The sequence below is a fragment of the Giraffa tippelskirchi genome, chromosome 1, assembly GCF_054371585.1.
Source record: "Giraffa tippelskirchi isolate mGirTip1 chromosome 1, T2T-mGirTip1v1.2.pri, whole genome shotgun sequence".
Lineage (NCBI taxonomy): Eukaryota > Metazoa > Chordata > Mammalia > Artiodactyla > Giraffidae > Giraffa > Giraffa tippelskirchi.
Genome location: NC_137275.1, coordinates 49,437,477 through 49,463,695, shown reverse-complemented (window position 1 = coordinate 49,463,695; position 26,219 = coordinate 49,437,477). Strand labels below are relative to the sequence as shown.

General features: G+C 38.9%; 1 protein-coding gene across 2 annotated transcripts in view; it reads right to left on the bottom strand.

Moving 5' to 3' along the window:
• Positions 1–302: 302 nt before the first annotated feature.
• YIPF7 (Yip1 domain family member 7) overlaps positions 303–26,219 on the bottom strand; it is a 75,506-nt gene continuing 49,589 nt past the window's right edge. Inside the window, exons 6-7 of one of the 2 annotated variants that reach the window (XR_014062670.1) lie at positions 2,963–3,189; positions 303–1,070 (exon numbers count right to left, since the gene is read on the bottom strand). Coding sequence is in view for 1 of the 2 variants with exons in the window: in XM_081522002.1 (XP_081378128.1) it covers positions 1,056–1,070 (15 nt within the window). In the remaining variant the exon portion in view is untranslated. The remainder of the gene's footprint in view (positions 1,071–2,962; positions 3,190–26,219) is intronic. The other variant, XM_081522002.1, reaches the window with a different exon arrangement.

Here is a 26,219-nt window from a genome sequence, read left to right as displayed (position 1 = left end):
TTGGCTTTTTATTCTTGTTTTCCCTGCATTATAAACTTCTAGAGGCTGTATTCTATCATTTCATGTCTATGATAAATATTTGTTAAAAGGATATATGTGCATGAGTGCTCAGTCGTGTCCCCATGGACTGTGGCCCACCAGACTCCTCTGTCCATGGGGTTCTCCAGACAAGAATACTAGAGAGGGTTGCCATTTCCTTTTCCAGGGTATCTTCCTGACCCAGGGATTGAACCCATGCCTCCTGCATTGCAGGTGAATGCTTTACTGCTTGAGCCATGATAAATTAATAAATAAATGGCACCTTTGAATTTTTAAAAATTTTATTTATCAGCAAAAGGGTAGTAATTCTAACCACTGCCAAACTTCAGTGATATTAACTGCCAACAATGAATTGGTAGGAAATTCAGTTATTATTCATACCCGGTGGCCCCTGTGGTACGTTGTCTCTGAATACAGGTGATATCAGTTCTGTTCCTCCTCATATTTCCATGTCATACCATCAAATAGTTGAATCTAATTCCCTTCTTCTTGAATCAGGCCAGATCCTGTTGTCTGACTAATAAAATTCTGTGGGAGTGATTTTCAGGTTAAGTTTCTTCCTGCACCTTGAAATGCTCATTCTTGGTACTTTCCTTCTTGGAACTCAGCTATCATGCTGTGAGAAGGCCAAACTACCAGAGGAGTTTATGTGTAGGAGTTCAGGTTTTGAGCTTCCAGTTGACAGACAGCATCACCTGCCAACTTTGAATGAGCCATCTGGAATATCTCTAGCTTACTCAAGCCTTTAATGACTCTAGTCTTAGCTGTCAGAGATCCTAAGTTAGAACTGCCCCACAAGGCAGAACAACAACAGAACAGTGACAGATAACATTTTATTTTAAGGCATTATGTTTTGGGATGAGTTTTTATGCAGCAATAGATACTTGGAAAATATTCCATGCTTTTGTAAATTAAAATTAGTATCTTCTAAGGATTCTGGAGTACACTTTTTGCTCAAGTATTTTTCTTGGAGCCCTCAAATTTGTCTGATGAAATTCACCTTTTTGATTAGAACTTCATTCCTCCAATACCTGGAAAAAACAGCACAGTAAACTTATTTTACATTAGCATAAGTTAGTTTATAGGATTTTCTGCAATAATATTTTACAAGGTTTAATTAAAGACACAATAGGAAAGAGGAATACAGGTTCAAAGGTAATTCTAGAAAGGTTCAGACGTGAAGATGCAGAAGGACACTGTGCTAACCTGTACTGAGAAGAAAGGGATGTGATAGGATGTGAACTGTATGTGTGTTGGGAAAAGGAAGTGCCCACATTATAAACGGGATGACCTTTCACCTCTACAGACAATTTGGAAATTTCTAATGTTTTCTGTTATGTCTCAACTTACACATAAGATTTTTCTGCCTTCTCCTACCAGTCAAAGGGGCCTTCATTCATTCATTCATTCAATACATATTTATTAAACATATGCTCTGATCAATGCCTTAAGCCTGACAGTGAGGATACAGTGATGAATAAGACAGACATTTAAAATGCCTGAGATGTGCAGAGGAGGGATCCAAAAGTTCAGTTTTAGAGAAGTTAAGAATAGAATGAAGTGAAGTGAAGTGAAAGTTGCTCAATCGTGTCCAACTCTTTGCCACCCCATAGACTGTAGCCTGCCAGGCTCGTCAGTTCATGGAATTCTCCAGGGAAGAATATTGGAGTGGATTACCATTCCCTTCTCTAGGCGATTTTCCCAACCTAGGGGTCGACCCAGGTCTCCTGCATTGCAGGCAGATTCTTTACCATCTGAGCCACCAGGGAAGCCCAAGAATAGGATACTAATGTTATTTATACAATGACTGAAGAAAATTGGATGAGGTACTAAGGCCCAGCCAGGACAAGATTCTTCAAAAATACGATCAATTTCCTCAAAAACTAGAAATATATATGAATATTATCTGCCTGAAATGTGGGAGACCTGGGTTCGATCCCTGGGTTGGGAAGATCCCCTGGAGAAGGGAAAGGCTACCCACTCCAGTATTCTGGCCTGGAGAAGTCCATGGACTGTATAGTCCATGGGATCACAAAGAGTCAGACACTACTGGGGTACTTTCACTTTCATGAATGTTACAAAGCCAAAAGAACAAGGAAATCTTGCCATTTGTGGCATTCATGGATAAACCTTGAGGGCATTATGCTAAGCGAAATAACTCAGAGAGAAAGACAAATACTGTATGATCTCACTTATATGTGGAATCATGGACTCTAAAAATTAAAATAAGAAAAACTTTTAGAAAAAGAGGTATTTGTGATCATCAATTATAAGATAAATAAGTAGTGAGGATGAAATGTACAACATGATAACTATAATGAACACTTCTGTATAATATATATGAAAGTTATTGATAGTAAACCCGAACAGTTTTTATCATGAGGAAAAACATTTTTTTCTTGCTTTTTCCTTTTGTACGTGAGATGATGGACGCTAACTAATCTACTGTGGTAATCATTTCATGATATACATAAGTCAGATCATTACATTGTACATAATACAGCACCCTATGTCAATACAGTGCTTAACTTAAACTCATACAGTGTGTGTGTGTGTGCTAAATTGCTTCATTCGTGTCTCTCTTTGCGACCCTATGGACTGTAGCCCACCAGGCTCTTCTGTCCATAGAATTCTCCAGGCAAGATACTGGAGTGGGTTGCCATGCCTTCCCCCAGGGAATCTTCCTGACCCAGGGATCAAACCCAGTCTCTTCTGTCTCCTGCATTGGCAGGCAAGTTCTTTACCACTAGCGCCACCTGGGAAGCCTCAAACTTATAATAGTGCTCTGTGTCAATAATATTGCAAGAAAACCAGAAAAAAAAATATGATCAACAGTCTGTCCAGGCAGTTTGCTCCAAACCTTAGTGCTAGAAGTGACTCTCTGGGCAATACTGTTTCTGGGTATTTGACTGAAGTAACTTACAGAAAAACACTGTCCTTCATCACTTCTTCCTGACATTAGAGGCTCCAGCATTTTTATGACCATGACTCATGACTCCAGGACCACGATCCTTGTTCTGGCTCAAGAACAACATCAGTCTCCCAGTCTGGCATCCTTTCGCATGGTTCCCTTTCCTCAGTTTTCCTCCCTGATCCTTTGCCTCTGATCTCTTCTTCCTTAAACTCATAGATCAAAACTTCATTCAGCTCCTTTCATTTTAAAATAAAGACCATTAAAAAGTTGCTATCAGAAATAATCTCCAGACTCTAGCAGCATAAAATTGTCCTTTTCCTCGAGCTCTAGTCTGAATTTTATCTCAAAGAATAGGAAAAAATATGTAGTACAAGTTGAGTAACTTAGTTGTAATACTCTGCTTAAAAAATTATGTTTCAAGGTCTTTAGTTTTTTTGCAAAACACAAAGTTAAATAATTCTAGAAGAGGAAAGTAACTATGTAAAACTTGGAAGGAACACTGTTATACAAAAATATTCAAAACAGTCTTTCTTTCTGAAATAAATACAATTACTTTCTCCTTTTGTGCACAACCATGACGAGTCCACAGAAGAGGCAATGAGAGAATTATCATAATTTAGACAATACAGTCAATAAAGCTAACCTTACTGTCACTGAAAACCTCCCAATCCATTTAAAGTAAGGAAATAAACACTCAGCTTTTGGCTATAGCTGCAAAGATAAATGAAGTAATGGAGTTACATTAAGTGGCTTAGGAAGAGAGCAAATCTAACCATAGATGGGAAACTATAAAAATATATGAACTAATTTTTTGTCTGCATACTTGCAGATAGGAAGAACAAAGAGAAGAAATAGATCCAGGCACTTTTATATGGAAATGTTATTTGCATAAATCATCACTGAAGAAAGTCCCAATGACAATATACTACCAACATTTTTATTTATGTATTTGTATTTAAGCTTAATGTCCTTCCAAAGAATTGCAAGAATCATGGACCAGTGCTAATCAAAGGAGATGTTTATACTAAAGATAAAATAATTAAATTATGGCACTTCAAGAAATAGAACTTGGGCCCTTAAAAATGATTGGAAATAAGAGCAGTAGCCAAAATTCTGTTAGATTTTAATTTTTAAGTATGCTAGAGGACTACTTCTTTCACAGTGATACTCAGGGAAAATTATTTTTTCTGTACAGAGACCCACAGAAAGCTGTGAAATTCTAAAACAGCTAAGATTCTATCCTCTGTGTTTTGGCTACAAAAAGAGAGCAAAGGAAAGGAGAAAAAAAAAACAGTCTAGCCAAAAAACTGGGACCGAGAGATTTGTTGCTTTGGGCAAACTCAGAAGTATGCAATATTATTTGTGGCTCACTGCTGCTGCTGCTGCTGCTAAGTCGCTTCAGTCGTGTCCGACTCTGTGGGACCCCATAGACGGCAGCCCACCAGGCTCCGCCGTTCCTGGGATTCTCCAGGCAAGAACACTGGAGTGGGTTGCCATTTCCTTCTCCAGTGCATGAAAGGGAAAAGTGAAAGTGAAGTCGCTCAGTCGTGTCCGACTCTTAGCGACCCCATGGACTATAGCCTACCAGGCTCCTCCATCCGTGGGATTTTCCAGGCAAGAGTACTGGAGTGGGGTGCCATTGCCTTCTCTGTTGTGGCTCACTAGCATTACAAAAATACCCCAGTTATAGAACTTGATTCAGATTTCTACTTTTTCTCTCTGTCTGTTGGAAAGAATGAGTTCAACTCGCTGTTGCAAATATATTATGTGATACCATTATATGATATTTCTGCAGTTTTGAAGGCACATAATTATATTAAGAGGAGATAAACACTTATAATTATTAAGCAGTTGGTTTCTTTTTTAAGCTTATAGTATATTTATTTTGCAAATGTGTCTATTTCAAAAGCCTAACCCAACAGTTTTACTTTTAGAAAAAGGAAAGAAGCAATAATACATAACATATATACTTTGATTGACAAAGATCTCTAGACATTAAAGTGGACTAGGCTAGAGAAAGCAAACCTTCTAAAAAGAAGTACTAAACTACAAAATAACAATGTCACATGCTTTATGAAAATAAGAAAAACTCATTAAACAGGAATCTCAAACTTCAGGTGATTATCTGACCGAACTGTTACAAACCATTAGTATTACACTGAATCCATGCTTCTAATGGATAAGAAATATCATGCTTTAAAAAAGTAAACTTCTCATGTTAGCAGTCAATAGGGACTTGAATCAAGATAAATAACTACTCCTCATCTTTAAAAGTTAAGAAACAGTCATAGAAACCATGCTGTTTATCTGGCCTATTCATTGACAGCCACAGGATCTTGCCATGTCTTCATCAATCCCATTCTCTGTTTCCAGAATATTCCTTCACCCTTCACCCTGCTCCAGTCCCAATCATGTCTACTTCTCTCATTTGCAGAATACACTCATTCCCCTGAGCAAATCGCACCTGTACCCCAGCCCTTGGTCCCTTCAGTACTGAGCTGAATAAAGTAGATAAAGCTAGATAAAGTAACATTATATTATTGACATTTTTATGCTCCTTAGTTAACTGCATTACACTGCCTGGGCGCCCCCAGGTGTGAAGCAGTGTCTTATTCATCTTTCTCATGGAGTCGTATACCTGACCTTTACTAAACCCTCAAGAAATATTTGTTCTACTAAACTAAATGGAGTTTAATTTCTTCTTATTCAGCTTAAGAATCTCTGAAGCCCTCTTAATTTGGCCAAAAAGGAAAAGTTGGGAAGAACTGAATAAATGTCATGGAATGAACTCTGTAGTCTTAAACCTGCTCCTCTGTCCATGGAATTCTCCAGGCAAGAGTACTGAAGTGGAATTGCCATTCCCTTCTCCAGGGGATCTTCCCTGACCCAGGGATCAAATCCAGGTCTCCTGCATTACAGGCAGATTCTTTACCATCTGAGCCACCAGGGAAGCCCAAACAATAACAGCAAATCATTTAAAAGCAGTTACGACTAGTGTCCAATTTTTATATGCATGATCAGTCCTTCCACTCTAAGACACTAAAACTCTTAGTTAGGTGTCCTCAAGGAAATCTCTCTGTCCCAGATCTGACCCAGATCTGCTTCTGCTATTTTTACCTTCTTTTTTTTAAAACTACCCACTAACCTTGTTCTGTTACCAAATTGGTTCATGTCAGGCTAATTATTTCCTTTTTAAATAAGAACTTCTATACAAATCTCAGAGAATTCTGTCTCTTCTCTAACTGATCCAAGCTGACTTTAATGTAGAAACTTCCTCAACTATATTCCTATAATACTAATACATTTGTATGTTGGCAAATTTCCCATACATGTGGTTGTTTTCTAATTCCACTTCCGCCAAATATGTTTAAGCAGCTGCCTAAGAATTCCCAGAGATAGTTTCTCTTTGTACTTCTAAAGGCCACTTTGATATTTGGGAGAAGAAAATAACTTCTAAGCTAAATGAAACTCTTCTCCCAGAATTAGAAAGAAGGAAAATTCTATTGTTACATGGCATTTTTCCAAGTACATTTATGTATTAGCTACTTACATATTGCTATTTCCAGTACTTACATAGTGTACAAAACTTATTTACAATGAATCATAAGTCTCTATTTAGATATAAAATTTATTCAATATTGGATTATATTTTAATATGATAATATGGGACAAATTGCAGAAATTAGCTAAAACAAAAGCCAACTCACATCATGCTTGAGTCTTCTGCAAACTTTTTCAAAACAAAAAGCCTTAAAAATCTTTCTTTTTTTTTAAACAGAGACAATAGTAGTAGCAGCACTTAAAGTAGCAATTACTGTCTACTTCCATCACAACTATTCATGTGGATAACTCACAAGATACTGCTGTCCATGCACTTTAAGCAACAGTTTTAAAAAAGTACATTCATGTCACATTCTAAAAGGCCAAGAGAAGTGGAAAAGTATGTACACTAAAACATCTCAAAACAAGCAGTAGAAAGATAACCTATAGGCAACCTAAGAAAGAAAAAATTTTGAACTTTAGAGGTCAGAATTACATGTTTAAAAAAAAATGATTAAAATAGGAAATAAAAATCTTTACAAAGTTCTTAGCCAGGTATTTGTTCTTATTTTAAAATGAATTCAAAAGCCTGCATCCAATAAAACTAAATCTGCTAGATTGAATTTGCAAGTGAAACTCTATCACAGAGAACATTTTTCAGAAATAATATTTAGGAAATAATGGTAATAATGGAAAAGCTGGATTTTATAAAATTTGATTTAAAACCTTTCCAACTATAAAATACTAGACGCTTATTGTAGAAAAGGCTCTGGGACTAGGACATGAGGTAAGATGTGTGAATGAAGTCACTAAATAAAAACATGCATAATTCTATCTCTATACAGTTATAATACAGAACTGTAAGGTAGCATTTAACCAGAGGCTACCTGTATGCTGTTTTTGGTCTTGCATAAATCCTTTTGTTCCTTAACAGCCCGTGAATACAGGTGTGAGAAGAGCTGGCAAGCCAGCTCTTGAGAATAATAGGAATTTATGTATCTCGAAAGCAGCCATTTACAACTCTCTTCCCTTCTGATATGGAAAGTAACTTTTACAATCCCCTCCCTTGAAAATGATTCTAGCTTTCAGCTTCCTGAATAACTTGTAAGATTTCTTATCCCTGTCTCTGCTAAAAAGGGCTATCTTGTAAGAGAGTATGTATATGCCCACAATATGCTGAATAAATGCCTTTGCTCCACCAGAGCACTGGTCCCCGTGTCTTTTCTCATTTCGTTCGCTCTCTCTCCCTCTCCCTCTCCCTTTCAGGCCGCTTCCACGGAGCACAGGTGTCCGCCATGTCTACTTACTTGCCCGGGCTTTCAAGACCTCTTCGAGAGGGCGCCCTGAGCCTACGTAGACGGTGCTATGCTAACTCTTTGTCCTAGAATTATATTGGCATACTGTGTACACCAGGGAATATCAGCCTCTTTTCTTCCTTCTTTCACTTTCTTATCGGTCGACTCTGTACCCCCAAGTTCCAGTCCATTAAAGGACCACAACACAGAATGATACCTTCATGTTTTTCTTCGCATATGCTTTGGTTGGTTGTCGGTTTAGTCACTAAGTCCTGTCCGACTCTTGTGACCCCATGGACTGTAGCTCACCAGGCTCCTCTGTTCATGGGATTTCCCAGGCAAGAATACTGGAGTGGGTTGCCATTTCCTTATTTTACTATCTGAAATAGTATTTGGAATTAAAAAGTATGTGGGTTTTTACCATTTGATATTAAAGTTTAAGTATTTTCTGTGTCATTGATTTATTTGCAGAGAATTGAGATCCAATTAAAAATGGCTTAAGCAAATAAAGGTAAATTTTAGCTTGTACAAATAAAAAGGTTGCTGAAAAGGCCAGGAGTAAGCTGCTTGGGCTTTTGTGCTCACAGGAATTAATCAAAAATTCATCTTTATCTACCTCTTAGTGATGATTTTTCCTGTGTTGATTTCATTCTCAGTCACTTCTTCCTACAAGATGCCAAAAGAACCCTAGAAGCTTTACATTTACTTTTCATTTAGAAAATCCCATGGAAAGCTTCTGCCTCTTCAGCAGTACTCCCAGAAAGGATTCTCAGTGGCATCCTTCACTCTACCTAGGGGGATATAGCATTGACTACTCAGTCCCTAATTGCCTGGAAAATTTGGGAGTCATTGACATGAAGCTGAATAAAGTTCTGAGGCTGGATGAGATAACTGCCTAGGGAACAAGTACAGATACAGAAGAGTCTGAAAAATAAAACCTAGCTCACACAACTAGACTTGTAAGTAGATAAACATTTGGTGTAGAACAATTAACTGTGGATTCTCTTTTGTATAAATTCCATAGTCTCAGTGAATAGTCAGAAAGTCCATGGACTAAAAAGCCCATGTAGTCTAACATACTAAGGTTAGGCTCAAGGTGATCAGTTTTCAAAAGAAAGTGTTTCAATGGATGTCACCAGAAAATCAATATCACAAAATCCAATTAATATAGTAAAATTAATATTTACTAAATGGGTTCTATGAAAGCCTACATTCAGCTTTAAAGAAAAAATTCATGGCTCAGTATCTAACAACTGTAAATTCCTCTATCGTCAAACAGTTGAGTAAGACATCCTGCTCATCCTCAAAATCAAGTTTAATGATACATGGGAAGACATGATAAAAGACAAACTATCATCCAAGATTAACATGTATTTTTGCACTTGATGTAAAACTGCCACTTCTGAGAACATTCAATGTCTTTTGAAAATTTTATCAGCAAGATCAAACTGCACAAGACCAGAATTTTTAAAAGTAATTTATACTTTATAACAGTTTATAGTCTTTCATGGCATGACAGAAAATAAAATATAAATAGCTTTACTACTATGTTAAGCTCATGTTATAATGAATAATATGTAATATTTCCTTTAGAATTTGTAAATAGTATAAAGTAACCAGCATTAAAAAGTTTATATAAGTTGGGGGGGGATGTTTATATAAGTGTATCTAAATACCCTTACTAGCTTTGAACATAGTATGATGCATCATCTATATTATTGCTGGGGGAATTCTGAATTGTACAGAAGAACTCATATTTCAATGTTTTGTTAGATTTCTTTATTAAAATAAGAAATTATTACATAACTTTGCAAATTAATTCTTGGTCTAAAAAGTCATGCAGTCCCAATTTGGAAGACAATCAAAATTTCACAGTGGTAGAAAACATGTTATGAATAACTCAAGGCAGACAAGTGTTCAGTCGTTCAGGTGTGTCAAATTCTTTGTGACCCCATGGACTGTAGCCCGCCAACTCCTCTGTCCACAGAATTTCCAGGCAAGTATACTGGAGTGGGTTGCCATTTCCTTCTCCACGGGTCTTCTTGACCCAGGGACTAAATCCGAATCTCCAGAGTCTCCTGCAATGCAGGCAAATTGTTTACCACAGAGCCATCAGGGAAGACAAACAAACATTAATAATATTCTTTATCTGCAAAGAACTAATCATTAACAGAAGGTAATGTTTACATTTATTCTATGTACTTCTGATTTACAGGACTTTTTCAGATACTTCTGTTTTACAGGACTTCTTCAGATAGTAACTATTTAAAAGTAATTTCTTGTCTTAATGAAGTACTAGAAAAATATATATCAATGATGTCAAATTGTAATATGCAAAATGATCAACTCTTTCTCTTTATTTTAAAAAATATAGATTATTTGGGCCTCAATCTGAAAAAAAAACTAGTAAAATAAGTCTAGAGTAGGGCATCAAGATTCTAAGTAAGGAAACCCAGGTGTTTCTGCAATCTTTAGACTAAAATTAAAAAAAACAAAACAAAACAAAAAAACCACCAGTGATGATGAGAAACAATTTCACAATGCTAGAGAGGAGGAGAACTTACAGAGGCTGTTCAGTTCTGTTCCATTGTCCAGTCGTGTCTAACTCTTTGTGACCCCACGGATAGCAGTACACCAGGCTTCCCTGTTCATCACCAAATCCTGGAGCCTACTCAAATTCATGTCCATCAAGTTGGTGATGCCATCCAACCATCTCATCCTCTGTTGTCCCTTTCTCCTCCCACCTTCAATCTTTCCCAGCATTAGGGTCTTTTCAAATGAGTCAGTTCTTCACATCACGTGGCCAAAGGATTGGAGCTTCAGCTTCAACATCAGTCCTTCCAATCAATATTCAGGACTGATTTCCTTTAGGATGGACTGGTTGGATTTCCTTGCAGTCCAAGGGACTCTCAAGGGTCTTCAACACCACAGTTCAAAAGCATCAATTCTTCAGTGTTCAGCTTTCTTTATAGTCCAACTCTCACATCCATACATGACTACTAGAAAAACCAAAGCTTTGACTAGATGGAACTTTGTTGGCAAAGTAATGTCTCTGCTTTTTAATATGCTGTCTAAGTTGGTCATAACTTTTCTTCCAAGGAGTAAGCGTCTTAATTTCATGGCTGCAATCACCATCTGCAGTGATTTTGGAGCCCCTCAAAATAAAGTCTGACACCGTTTCCACTGTTTCCCCATCGATTTGCCATGAAGTGATGGGACCAGATGCCATGATCTTAGTTTGCTGAGTGCTGAGTTTTAAGCCAGCTTTTTAATTCTCCTCTTTCACTTTCATCCAGAGACTCTTTAGTTCCTCTTCGCTTTCTTCCCTAAGTGTGGTGTCATCTGCATATCTGAGGTTATTGATATTTCTCCTGGCAATCTTGATTCCAGCATTTCTCATGATGTAATCTGCATATCGATTAAATAAGCAGGGTACAATATACAGCCTTGACATACTCCTTCCCCAATTTGGAACCAGTCTGCTGTTCCATGTCCAGTTCTAACTGTTGCTTCTTTATCTACATACAGATTTCTCAGGAGGCAGGTCAGGTGGTCTGGTATTCCCCATCTCTTGAAGAATTCTCCACAGTTTGCTGTGAGCCACACAGTCAAATGCTTTGGCATAGTCAATAAAGCTGAAGTAGATGTTTTTCTGGAACTCTTGTGCTTTTTTGATGGTACAACGGATGTTGGCAATTTGATCTCTGGTTCCTCTGCCTTTCTAAGTTCAGCTTGAACATCTGGAGTTTCACAATTCACATACTGTTGAAGTCTGGCTTGGAGAATTTTGAGCATTACTTTGCTAGTGTGTGAGATGAGTGCAATTGTGTGGTAGTTTGAGCTTTCTTTGGCATTGCCTTTCTTCAGAATTGGAATGAAAATTGACCTTTTCCGGTCCTCTGGCCACTGTTGAGTTTTCCAAAATTGCTGGCATATTGAGTGTAGCACTTTCCCAGCATCATCTTTTAGGACTTGAAATAGCTCAACTGGAATTCCATCACCTCCACTAGCTTTGTTCATAGTAATGCTTCCTAAGGCCCAGCTGAGTTTGCATTCCAGGATGTCTGGCTCTAGGTGAGTGGTCATACCATTGTGATTATCTGGGTCATGAAGATCTTTTTTGTATATTCCTTCTGTGTATTCTTGCCACCTCTTCTTAATATCTTCTGCTTCTGTTAGGTCCATACCATTTCTGTCCTTTACTGATCCCATCTTTGCATGAAATGTTCCCTTAGTTTCTCTAATTTTCTTGAAGTGATCTGTTAGAAAAACCAAAATCTATGGAGAGAAGATAGATAGATCTGACAAATAAAAATTTAAAGTTAAAGTATGTAAGAAACACTGATCAAAATAAAGAAAAAACAAATAATAAATTGTTAAAACTATTCTAAAATAAAAGTCACAGTTAACTCTGATAAATTAAAATATTCAAAAATCAAGTGAAACAATAAGCATGTTTAGAAGAAGAAGAAGCCAGGAGGATTAGATAGGGCCAAGAAGTATTTAAGTTTCCGGGCATAAAGGATCATAAAGCAAGCTGAAATTTTGAGGAAGCAAAGTTAGAAAGTGGAGTAGCAGAAAGACTACAGAAGTCAATACAAAGAACACAGCACTGATGTCAAGCTACTAACAATTCATGAACTTCTGCTGCTGAAATGATTAGTGCTTCCTTGGATCAAGTTCCATTTGTATAATGGTCTGCTGTGCTATGGTTTCCATTCTTGGAACCCTATTCCATCTCTGTCTCTCTAATTGCCCTGAATGTTTCCTCATCATAAATCCCTCATTATTAAGTCAGTTTGAGTGAGTCTATGTTTCCTTTAACTGAAAGATCATAAGAATTCTATCAAATAAATTAATCTCAGTGAATAAACTAATATACATTTGTCCTTGCAAGTCAGAGGAGTGTCCCTCATTTTTCCCAGTGATAGGCAGCAGCAAGGTCATGATATACATCCAGCTAAATGATTACATTTTATATTTATAGGCAAGAATCCATTACATAGATTGTAAGCCTTTTATGGGGAGGAGCTATGTCTTTTTACTTTTAAGCCACCAGTACATACATAGAGGCTGAAGTTGCTCAGTTGTGTCTGACTCTTTGTGACCCTATGGACTGTAGCCTGCAGGCTCCTGCATCCATGGGATTTTCCAGGCAAGAATACTGGTGTGGGTTGCCATTTCCTTCTCCAGGGGATCTTCCCTACCCAGCGATCAAACCTGGGACTCCCGCGTTGCAGGCAGACTCTTCACCATCTGAGCCACCAGGGAAGCCACATACATAGTACTGTATAGTTGACAGGCTGTGTGCCTGAATTTATTGTGATCTCTCCATATTCTCTCTGGTCCTATCTTCAATAGAGTTCAGTTCAGTTCAGTCACTCAGTCGTGTCCAACTCTTTGCAACCCCATGAATCGCAGTATGCCAGGCCTCCCTGTCCATCACCAACTCCCGGAGTTTACCCAAACTCATGTCCATCGAGTCAGTGATGCCATCCAGCCATCTCATCCTCTGTTGTCCCCTTTTCCTCCTGCCCCCGATCCTTCCCAGCATCAGGGTCTTTTCCAATGAGTCAACTCTTCACATGAGGTGGCCAAAGTATTGGAGTTTCAGCTTCAACATCAGTCCTTCCAGTGAACACCCAGGGCTGATCTCCTTTAGGATGGACTGGTTGGAAACACCCAAATTCTAAAATTTATATATCAGATTTGTGTAACCACCTTTTCTCTTAAATAAAACTACCATTAATTTAAATCTCTCATTTTAAAAACGTGTTTTTAATGACATAATTAAAAGTACATGCTCTGTCAGTTCAGTAGTGTCTGACTCTTTGCGACCTTATGGACTGTAGTCCACCAGGCTCCACTGTCCATGGCATTTTTCAGGCAAGAATACTGGAGTGGGTTGCCATTTCCTCCTCCAGTGAATCTTCCTGACTAAGGGATTGAACTTGCATCTCCTGCATTGGCAGGCAGATTCTTTACCGCAAAGCCACCTGGGAAGTATAATTAAAAGCAACTTGGTTCTATCTATTACATCAGTGGCTTGCTGCCTGATAAATAATGTTCCAAAAAATTTCCGGGGTGCACAAATATTCTTAAATAAGTTTAATATATATACACATATATTTAATATACATTTATATTTTATACATACAGATTACCATTGGTCATTCATATCACATTGTGTAGCTTTCACATCATGATGCTTTATAATCCTTTAGTGACTTCAGTCAATTCTTCAGCATATCACCTGGTAAAAGTGTGAAACATAGTAGACCAAGATGGCAGATATTAATAGATAAATGATAGATAGATAGATAGATAGATCGATAGATGATAGATTCAGAGACTTTTTTACTTGGTGTCCTAGAAAATTGAACTAATACCATGAATTAAATTAAAAGGCCCTTGAAAGTGTTTATTTGAAGGATGTGTTCATCTGACAAAAATGAAACTGAAACTTAACTATACACAAGCTGGGACCCTCTCCCCACACAAAAGCAGATCAGCATCTACTGCCTAATGAATGCTCCTTTTTAAGGAAGTTTATAAAGGGTGTTTCCCAAGTATTCTAAATTAAATGTTTAGTGTAGTTTTAGCTGCATTAAAATCACTTGGTTGTTGAGGTTTGCTGATGAGATTTATAAGGTAAGATTGATCCAGATTATCTTTTTCTGAAAATGAACATGATTTGCTCAATTCCACTAATTCACATAAGCACAATCTTATAGCAAAGAGAATAAAATTTCATAAAAATAAGACTAGAACAACATCAGACCAAATATTCTCTCCACTCTGGAATTTGAGCAGAATCTGTGTTTAAAATGATATTTCGGAAACATGTTGAAGAGTTTAATTTCAATTGATATTAAAATTTGTATACCAAGAGTCTGACAGTCCATCTTAGCACAGATAGAATACTGTCTTAAAGCACTGAACAGAAACAAACTGTTTTAATGTTTGTGGATATAAGGTCCAAATACATGCTGAGATTAGGCCTCACTACCATATCTGCTTCATCTAGAACTAAAACTTTAATAAATACAGAAAGTATTGAAAGCATACTTCTTACCAGCACTACTTGGTATCAGCAGTCTGTAGAAGATTATGAGAATCCTTTGGCAGAGGAACATAGGCACCACACTGGACCCTAGGCACTGCAAATTCTGGGGGAGATGTCACTGTGTATCCTTCTCAATGAAACACCACATGTGACCAAGCCTAATCCTACATTTATAATAGCCCTACTGAAATGCTGCTCAAAAATGAAAGAAGCAGCTTCACATATAAATACTATTCATAATTCAAAAGCAGAGGTACCTTGCCAACAAGGTCATCAGAACACAGGAAATGCACTCTCTAAAAGGCGTGCTAATCGATGCAGACACTTCAGCTCTCATTTGAGCTTCAGAAGGTTCCATCAACATTGTTTGCAAGCTCAGGAATAGGGTAGACATTCTGCATGAAAGAGAAACACCTAGAGAGAGTGTGGTAGTCAGAAACTATCTGTATATCCCAAAAGTCAGAGAATATTATTGTTTACATGGCAGGGAAGCATAGGAATTGTTTTCAGAGAAGGGAAGATGGCTTAGGATATCTTGGCGTCGACTTGAAAAAATATTGACAGTCTAAAAGTTAAGAGTTATGTTTTATTCAGTGGGAATTTTTAGGACTTCAAGCCCGGGAGACAGCATCTCAAGTGATCCTGAGAGAACTCTGAGGAGAGAGGAGAAGCCAGGACATATAGAAATTTCACAACAAAGGGCAGGAAGCCTGAACATCAAGAGACTATTGTTAATTAAAGGAAACCTGATATTCCAAGTTAAAGAATTTAGTACTTTTCTATGTATAGGAAGTCTGGGCTCACTGAAATCATTCCTTTCATATATGAACACTTCATGTTCAATTCCTTCTTCCCTTAGCTGGATAACCTTTGACAACTTATCCACATATTCCCTTACTTTCTTCATCTGTTGTTACTAAAAGTACCTATGTCATAGATAAAATATGTTTTATAATATATCTAGCCATCTGTTAGAGATAACATAAATAATAAATACACCCTTACTTTTGTTATTACTACAATTATGAAAGGGAAATTTTTTTTTGGAGAATATAGTACAATGTAAGTAAATAACATACACAAACAGACCCAGGACCTTCAAACCCTGGAACTTCCAACAGTGCTCAGTCAATCCTACTAAGAGAAGATAGAGGCAAATACACTCAACATTCAGAAAACTAAGATCATGGCATCTGGTCCCATCACTTCATGGCAAATCGATGGGGAAACAGTGACAGACTTTATTTTGGGGGGCTCCAAAATCACTGCAGATGGGACTGCAGCCATGAAATTAAAAGATGCTTGCCCCTTGGAAGAAAAGTTATGACCATCTTAGACAGCATATTAAAAAGCAGAGACATTACTTTGCCAACAAAGGTCCGTCTAGTCAAAGCTATGGTTTTTCCAGTAGTTAGTATGGATGTGAGAGTTGGACTATAAAGAAAGCTGATTGCCAAAGAATTGATACCTTTGAACTGTGGTGCTGGAGAAGACTCTTGAGAGTCCCTTGAACTGCAAGGGGATCCAACCAGTCCGTCCTAAAGAAAATCAGTCTTGAATATTCATTGGAAGGATCGATGCTGACGCTGAAACTCCAATCCTTTGGCCACCTGATGTGAAGAACTGACTCATTTGAAAAGACCTTAATGCTGGGAAAGATTGAAGGCGAGAGGCTAAGGGGATGACAGAGGGTGAGATGGTTGGATGGCATCACCAATTCAATGGACATGAGTTTGAGTAAACTCTTGGAGTTGGTGATGGATAGGGAGACCTGGCGTGCTGCAGTTCATGGGGTCGCAATGAGTCGGACAAGACTGAGCAACTGAACTGAACTGAACACTCAACAAGAACATTAACAGTTAATGCTTCTAGCTTGCAGTTTCTGCTTTCCTTAGAATTCAAGCACCACAGAGACTATTTTTCTAGAAATCCAAGTTTGGTGTCATAGCCCAATCAATTATGAGACATCAGTTTGGGGTGGGACATTTGGTTTAGTTTAATGGGATTGCTTTATAGCACTTGAAAGGGATATAAGAGACCTAAATTCTTAAACATGCCTGACACTAGCTGGTATGGTATTTGTCTGTTTAATCTCTGTTAATATCCTTCATATTCCTGTGTTTTAATATTGACATCTGTAACTTGCAAAAGTTGAGTTTCCCATGGTTATCAGTACCTCAGGCACTGCCAGAATGTAAAACTGTGATCTCTTCCTCCTTATCTCAGTCACATTGTACCCCTTAGAAGTGGAACTCAAAATCCATCTGAAGAATGATTCCATTTGTTATTTCTGTAACTAGTTGTTATACCACTTTGGCCTCATTTTCCAAAGGTATCTCAGAAATGTTCATAATGGATCCATAGGATCTCAGGTACAATGTTCTTCCTTCAGTTGTCCAAGCTTTTCAATCATTTTCAGACTCCTCAGCTTAGGGTCTAATGTTCACTCTGCCTGGAAATGCCCTACTCTGCACATAGCTACCTCCTCCTGTCCTTCAGGTTTGTATTAGTCTGCACAGAGTGCTGTAACAAATACCACAGACTAGAAGGCTTGAATGACAGACATTTATCTACTCACAGTTCTGGGGGCTAGAAGTCCACGATCAGTTACCAGTAGGTTTGCTTTCTGGACCCTACCTTTAAGACCTTGTTTAACTTCAATCACTTCTTTAAAGACCCTGTCTCAAAAGACAGTCACCTTAGAGGTTAAGGCTTTAACATATGAATGGAAGGTGGACACAAGGTCCCTTACAAGGTCTTCAATTAAAACTTACTCAGCCAGAGAGTGCTACCCTGCTCCCGCCTCTCTAAATTTAATCTCTTCTCTTTTTCTCTCACAGTTACATGTTCATTTACTTCAGTGTGTTTGAATGTACGTTTATATACACATGTAAGCATATATATGTAGATTTTATAGTGTTTATTTATTTAGAGTCTCTCTTCATCACTCCTCTTCATGGATCACAGTCTTGTCATGGCGAGGGGTTTGTGTAACTCGGTGAAGCTATGAGCCATGCCCTGCAGGGCCACCCAAGACAGACGGGTCATGGTGAAGGGTTCTGACAAAATGTGTCCACTGGAGGAGGAAATGACAAACCTTCCCGCAACAGTATAGACTATATCATAGTCTCTTACACTATATCATAAGAGTAAGAGAAAATCCTGTAATTTTACAATTATATATTCAGCAGTTCGCATAGGGTCTGGTACATAGTGGGCAAGCAATACATACTGTGGTTTTCTCACTCATTTATTTATTGCCTGTGCACATGTTAAGTCAAGATGCAAAAGAAGAATGATTCCTATCATTTACTGAACTCCTCTATGTCCTGGCAGGGTTACAGGCATTTTTCCAGTGTTATCTCATGTTCATCTCATGTTTAGCAAGTGTTATCTCTTGTAACATGTAAAGGGTTACACTTCACAGCAATGTAAGTTGTTGCCATTTTATCTCCTGGTTGGTAATGCTAAACACTGGCTGCATTTATGATACACAAGAGTGGAATGAATGGGTCAAAACATATGAGCATTTAAAATCTCTTGACACATAGTATTAAACTAATTTTTAGAGAAGTTTCCAACAATTTACACTACCCCTTCCCTATACCCTCACAATTATTAGCATTCATTTGTATCTTTGCTAATTTTAGGGGTAGGCATAGGACAGTATTGCTGTATTAATTTGATGAATTTAATTTATTTGGTTACTAATGAGCCTGACGGAGAAGGCAATGGCAACCCACTCCAGTACTCTTGCCTGGAAAATCCCATGGACGGAGGAGCCTGGTAGGCTGCAGTCCATGGGGTCTCAAAGAGTCAGACATGAGTGAGCTACTTCACTTTCACTTTTCACTTTCAAGCATTGCAGAAGGAAATGGCAACCCACTCCAGCGTTCTTGTCTGGAGAATCCCAGGGATGGCAGAGCCTGGTGAGTTGCCATCTATGGGGTCGCACAGAGTCGGACACGACTGAAGCGACGCAGCAGCAGCAGCAGCAGCAATGAGTCCGAATGAGGCAGGAGATAGATGAGTTCGAGGTTAGGTATTTACAACTGCCCCCCTGTTCACACTTCCTGGGTTGAGAAAAAGATGGGTCCCAGAATGGACACTCACTACCAAGCCCAAGTTTACATTTCCTGAGGCAAGGGACAAATGGGCCCTGGGCTACATGCTTATGATCCAGTCTCAGGTTTACATTTCAAGATCTGCACTTCCATATAAGGAACAGTAACAGGAATGGGATGAGTGACTGGACATTGGGTACTTTATGTCAGGAACAAACAGGGTTTAAACCCTGTTAGGAGGTAAAGAGGTCATATATTTCCCATCCTTGGGGCAAGGGAGACGATGCGCATGTGCAAGTCTTCGAGGGTAAAAGAGGCAGGGAAAGCCAGGCCGTAACTCCTGCTAACCCCCTCTCTCTGCGATAAAATCCGTCTCAGCTGAGGGATGCATGTGCGCCTAGGGGGGCATCCCGTGACAAATTAGCTAGAGGAGTGAAAGCAGTGAGCCTGGCCGAGGAGAAGACAAGAGCCAGAGACTGCCTCGTTATAAAGGAGGTAGCCTTGCAAAGGCATGACTTCAGCAACTCTCTCTGAGAGAGACTGCAGGCAACTACAAGGCTTTGCCCCACGGGCCTCCTAAGAGGAAGCACTCTTTACCAGACTTGGTGCACAGCCAGGGCTTTCAAGCTCTCTGGAGAGAGTAACAGTCCTAGGAGCCGGGCTCCTCTGATCCAGCCAGGCTTGTCTACATATCAGAGATAACCTTATCAGGGACATTGGGGTCTCCTCCTTCCTCAGGTACCCATGAGCTGGCAGTGCGTGCCTGCTAAGTTGCTTCAGTCATGTTCCCGTCTTTGCGACCCTATGGACTGTAGCCCACCAGGCTCCTCTGTCCTTAGAATTCTCCAGGCAAGAATACTGGAGTGTGTTGCAGTGCCCTCCTCCATGGGATCTTCCCAACGGAGAGACTGAACCCCGGTCTCTTATGTCTCTTACATTGGCAGGTAGGTTCTTTACCACTAGAGCCACCTGGGAAGCCCTGAAGTGGCAGGAGGGACTCCAAAGTCAAGTAGAGAAGTGCCTTAGGCAAGGCTCTTTAATGAAGAGCAGGAAGTGCTGGAAGTGCCCCTAATGAGGTGATCTCATAGGTAGAAGAGCCTGGCTGGATCAGAGGAGCCCGGCTCCTAGGACTGTTACTCCCTCCAGAGAGTTTGAAAGCCCTGGCTGTGCACCAAGTCTGGTAAGGAGTGCTTCCTCTTAGGAGGCCCGCGGGGCAAAGCCCTGTAGTTGCCTGTGGTCTAGCCTGAAAAGTCAGGTGGGGTTCTGACATGGAGCTGGACTCCTCTGAGGGAAGCCATTAGCATTCAAGAGTTTACTTTATTTGGGAATTGTGAGAAATGTCAATGCTAATCAACTGCCTATAGCATCAAATCAGGAAGGTGAAAAACCTCATATTTGTCTTCTGCCAAATCTCTTGTTTGCCCACCTCTCCTTAAGGAGGAATAATGGTTTCTGCTTCTATTTGGCTGGCTACCCCTTGCCTGAAATACTTATTGGAATCTTACTTGGAATTTTGGTAAATATAATTCTCACATTTTTAGCCCACATGATACAAAATAGCACACAAAGAAAAAAAATGATTCTGAATTGTCAATAAACAAACAAACACAATACATAATACAAAATGTTTCAATGAATTATTGCTAGATAGACTCAGTTGATGTCAGATAGAGAATTTAAAGTATAGGAAGCAAGATTAGAATGGACAACCACTGGAGGACACTGAGAATTGAGAGTGACTATGAGGAATCGCATGGCAACCCACTCCAGTATTCTTGCCTGAAGAATCCCCGTGGACAGAGGGGCCTGGTGGGCTATAGTCCGTGGGTTTGGAAAGAGTCAGACACAACTCTTTGCTGAGAGACTAAGCACAGCACAGTACAAAAGGAATGAGGAGAGTGAGATGGCCAGGAATAGTCCAAGTGGTCACTTTTTAAATAAAGGACTTCCCTGGTGGTTTGGTGGTTGAGTCACTGGTTCCAGTGTAGGAGGCATGAGTTCAATACCTGGTCAGGAAAGGAGAATTAAGATCACCAGATGATGAACAGCCAGAAAAAAAAAAAGCAATAAATTAATAAAATGAATAAAATGTGAACAAGAAATTCATAAAATAATAGATATGAAGAAATTTATAAAGTGAAACATTTAATCTTATTAATAATCCAAGAGATGAAATAGACACACAAAAGTTTTGGCCACTTATATTTGCAGGCTTGTTAATGCAATCAGTACTACCTTTAGATAAGCTATTCAAGATGCCAAGTAGTTGGTCTTAACTTCCACTGTTAATAGATTTCTTTCTCAATTTTCTCAAAGACAATTCAAAAGTACTTGTGGAACTTCAAAACTGATTTTCTTTAGCTTTTGGGTCCTAAGTTTAGAAATGCACTCTAGAGAAAAAAAAGTTGGAGTTGCTGGTCAATAACAACCTAAATATCCAGCAATAAAGGAAAGTTTAAAAAAGGTATAACCGCCTAAAAGGGGAACTGTTATAAAGCCAATAAAAATTAGACATGGCGTAGATTAATTTCATAATAGTGTAAGGGGCATTCTGTAAGTTAAGAGGTACATTTTGTCTGTTATTTATATAGAAATGTGATCAGAAGGAAAAGCACCAAATTGTCATTTGCAATTTGGCATGCAATTGCAATTGGATAATTTTTCTGTGCAATATTATAGGTGTCTTTTCTCCCCACATTTTGTTATTTTTTGTTTGTTTTCATGAGTTCTGTAACAAACGTGTTTTACTTTTATAAAAATTGAGTTGTTTTGTGAACCTATTTGATATTTTAGTTTATAAAGTGAAGTCATAATCAATATCGTTGTGTGATTCTTTGGTTTTCCAGCAATTACCACTAGACCAAGTAGGAAATTAGGTCACCAGGAGTTTGTATTAAAGTAAGATTATATGCAGTTTGGCAAAACAAGTTGGGAGAAGGGCAAAATCCTTAGGGAGTTGGGAAAGTGAGAGTCCATGATATCCAGCCTGGATAGAAACAAAAGTTAAGCGTCTTCAGTTTAGTTCAGTCATCAGTTATGCCTGACTCTTTGCGACCCCATGGACTTCAGCACACCAGGCTTCCCTGTCCATCACTAACTCCGGCAGCTTGCTCAAACTCATGTCCATTAAGTCAGTGATGCCATCCAACCATCTCATCCTCTGTCGTCCCCTTCTCCTCCCGCCTTCAATCTTTCCCAGCCTCAGAGTTTTTCCCAAGGAGTCAGTTCTTCCCATCAGGTGGCCAAAGTATTGGAGTTTCAGCTTCAGCATCAGTCCTTCCAATGAATATTCAGGACAGATTTCCTTTAGGTTTGACTGGTTGGATTTCCTTGCAGTCCAAGGGACTCTTCAAGAGTCTTTTCCAACACCACAGTTCAAAAGCATCAATCCTTTGGCGTTCAGCTTTCTTTATAGTCTTACTCTCACATCCATACATGCTGCTGCTGCTGCTAAGTCGCTTCAGTCGTGTCCGACTCTGTGCAACCCCATAGACGGCAGCCCACCAGGCTCCGCCATCCCTGGGATTCTCCAGGCAAGAATACTGGAGTGGGTTGCCATTTCCTTCTCCAGTGCATGAACAGGAAAAGTGAAAGTGAAGTCGCTCAGTCATGTCTGACTCTTAGCGATCCCATGGACTACAGCCTACCAGGCTCCTCCATCCATGGGATTTTCCAGGCAAGAGTACTGGAGTGGGGTGCCATTGCCTTCTCCGCACATCCATACATGACTACTGGAAAAACCAAAGCTTTGACTAGACAGACCTTTGTTGGCAAAGTAATGTCTCTGTTTTTAACATGCTGTCTAGGTTGGTCATAACTTTCCTTCCAAGGAGCAAGCATCTTTTAATTTCATGGCTGCAGTCACCATCTGCAGTGATTTTGGAGCCCAAAAAAGGAAAGTCTGTCACTGTTTCCATTGTTCCCTTCTATTTTGCCATGAGATGATGGGACTGCATGCCATGATTTTAAGTTTTCTGAATGTTGAGTTTTAAGCCAACTTTTCCACTCTCCTCTTTCACTTTCATCAAGAGACTCCTTAGTTCTTCTTCGCTTTCTCCCATAAGTATGTTGTCATCTGCACATCTGAGGTTATTGTTATTGATTAAATGTCTTGGGAATGGAAAAAGAATACTGGGGATTGGTTGGGGAGAAAGAAATAATTGAGGAACTGAGAATTTTAATGAAATATTTTTTCTTGAGATGGAGTCTAGAAAACAGCAATATCCAGAGTGTGGCTGTGGTAGCAGGATGGAAATAGGGGAGTAATAAATGTTGCTGCAATCATCAAAAATCTCAGGATGGAGTGCAGAACACATCATCCACAAGGATGCAAAGGACACAGTAAGGACTCCAAGTCCTCAGTGGATCCAAAGGGGCTCCGAGGAGAGGGAAAGAGAGTGCAGGAAAGAGAGGGCAGCCATGGCTTGGGAAGCATACAGAGAGCAACAGTAAGAGAAAAAGGAGAATTACAGCATTGCTTCCAAGTTTGAGGTTCTCAGAATGTTTCTTTTTTAACTTAAAAAAAAATCTTTGATTTTTACCATTTTTAATTATCATCACTCCTTTAAAAATGTGTTTGGATGTAACCAGTTTTCCCATGGTACCTTTATGATTACTTAGCTTCTGAAGGGGAAGAGGTTATTGTATCAGTTAATTTACTTCCAGCTATCATTGCAGTGATTAATGACTGACCGTCCAAAGAAGTGTGCTTTTAATTTTTTTCTCATTAAAATTGTGCAAGGAATGTTGACAGCACCAACTGTACCTTAACAGGCATTTTAAGTTCAAGAATATTTGAGAACCAATCTGTGGATGGTTGCTCCAGTGAATAGACTTCAAATTATGTGAAATTGGTTTCATGTTAAAAGTGCAAGAGTTTGGCCTAAAAATATATTAATTTTATTAAATAGTTTAGTGGCCTAGAGTTCCCTTTGGACAGACCTAGATAAGGGTAAGGACAAAAGAGAAGACTGCTCTCATGCCTACCCTATGCCCTGGGATAGTTCAAAGGAACTCTCTAAGGTTATGGCAATCTATGCACCCCCAAGGTCATAAATGAGGACACTGAAGTCACAGAAGCATAGAGTGATTACAACTGATAGTACTTTTAGTTAGAGTTCCTGTCAACATATTCTCAAGGTAGGAGCTCTCTGCCCAAGATGTCTTCCTCACCAACATTCCTAGCTCCTCAGTGTTCCTACAGGGGCTGTCTTGTTGCAACAAAGGAGCCAGGACTTCATACATAATGGCTTAAGACCTCAAGAGCCAGGGAGCAGAAGTAGCCAGTCCTCCTAAAGGCTGGGCTCAGAACTGGAACAACATCATATACACCATGTTATACTGGCCAGATGAGTCATAAGCATCCCAAGTTCAAGGAAGGGAATAAACATGGTACAGAGCGGGAAGGAACTGTTGACAGCAGCCATACTTCCGAGAACATTTACACAAAGGGTTGGTGGGCAGGTGGGAGCTGTGTCATAAGGGTATAGAGAAGAGCTGTTCTTAGAAAATTGAGGAAGAAGTTAGAAAATTACTTGGAAATATGGATAATATGATAGAAACAGACATTAACTCCTCTGCAGTGAGGACATAAAAATGATTAGACATGAGAGTGTTATGAACTGAATCGTGCTCTCCAAAACTCCCTTCCAATTTATACACTTAAGTCCTAAGCCCCAGTGCTTCAGAATATGAATGCATTTGTGGATAAGATCTTTAAAGAAGTAATTAAAGTAAAATAAGGACTTATGGGTGAGCCTAATCCAATATTACTGGTGTTCTTTTAAGAAGAGGAAATTAAGACATAGAAGTCACAAGCCAAGGAAAGAACATGCGAGGACACAGATAAAAGGTAGCTACAGACAATCTAACAAGAGAGGTCTCAGAGGAACCCACACGAACAGACACCTTGACTTTGGACTTGTAGCCTTCAGAACTGTGAGAAAATAAATTTCTGTTGTTGAAGACACCCAGTCTGTGGTACTTTGTGATGGCAGTCCTAGCATTCAGTATCAGTAATATAATCAGTATCCTCAAGACACTTAACTCCACTGAAGGTGTAGACGAATACATAGACATTTCTAATACCTACAACAGGGGTAGACACATGATGCTATGGGAGCATATGAAATAGGCATTGTATTATCTTAGTTTATATTTTGTGCTACCATAATGTCTCTGAACAACAATGAATGTCTCATTGTTTTTTATGACACTAAAATGAGAGTTTCTACATAAAACAATGAAATATAATAGATACCCAATACATATTAGAGACTTCTTTTATGCCTATTGTATACACACACTATGCTGTGCTTAGTCGATCAGTCGTGTCCGACTTTTTTCAACCCCCATGGACTATAGCCCAACAGACTCCTCTGTCCATGGGGATTCTCCAGACAAGAATACTAGAGTGGTTTGCCATGTTCTCCTCCTGGGAATCTTCCCAAATTGGGGATTGAACCCAGGTCTCCTGCACTGCAGGCAGATTCTTTACCATCTGAGCCACCAGGGAGTCTTTGTACCCATGGAAGGAAAAAAAAAATGTAGAAAGAAAAAGTGGAAGAGTCTTAAAAAAAGTTCCATTGACCCTACCTACTGGTTGCACACCCAGGGTATGATGACCTGGCCTTGAAGCCATGGCTCATGTAGGAGAGAAACCTGTCACAACCAAATGGCTGCTGGTTCTGAAGTTCCATGAAGCTGATGATATCCTTAAAAACATTCTGGATTAGCTCCTTCTGCTCAAGTTAAAAAGCATCTTCTCAAGATTAAACTATGAGAGCAAAGATTAGTAAATAGACTTTTTCTCATTATTTGTAAATAATATGAAAATATAATATTTAAATAATTCTAATGGCTACTTAAAGAATCTGTTTCATCAAAGTTTATAAAGGAGGAAAGGTTTATTGAATGGAGTTCATGCTAAAGGGAATTTATTTTTTGGGAAATATTGCTCGAAATGGTCTATCTAATAAGATAAATTATCAATGCATATCATTCATGAGAGAGAAGTTATTTATACTTCTAATTTATTGTTTTAATTAAGCATTGTTTCTTAATAGTACTTACGACTCAGGACAGATAAGTAGGGTACAGGTTACAAGTACATCAAATTTGAAACCAGGCTCAATGACTCCTTGCAGAAACACAAACCCAGGGTCATGTCCAAAAAGATATAAAATAAATGCTTTAGTAGTCAGTGTTTACAAAAATTATGCTAGGAATAAGAATGTCCTTGCATATTCTCTAAATTTTTGGGGCTTGCTCCAGAAATCAATGTAGGCAAATGAAGAACATAA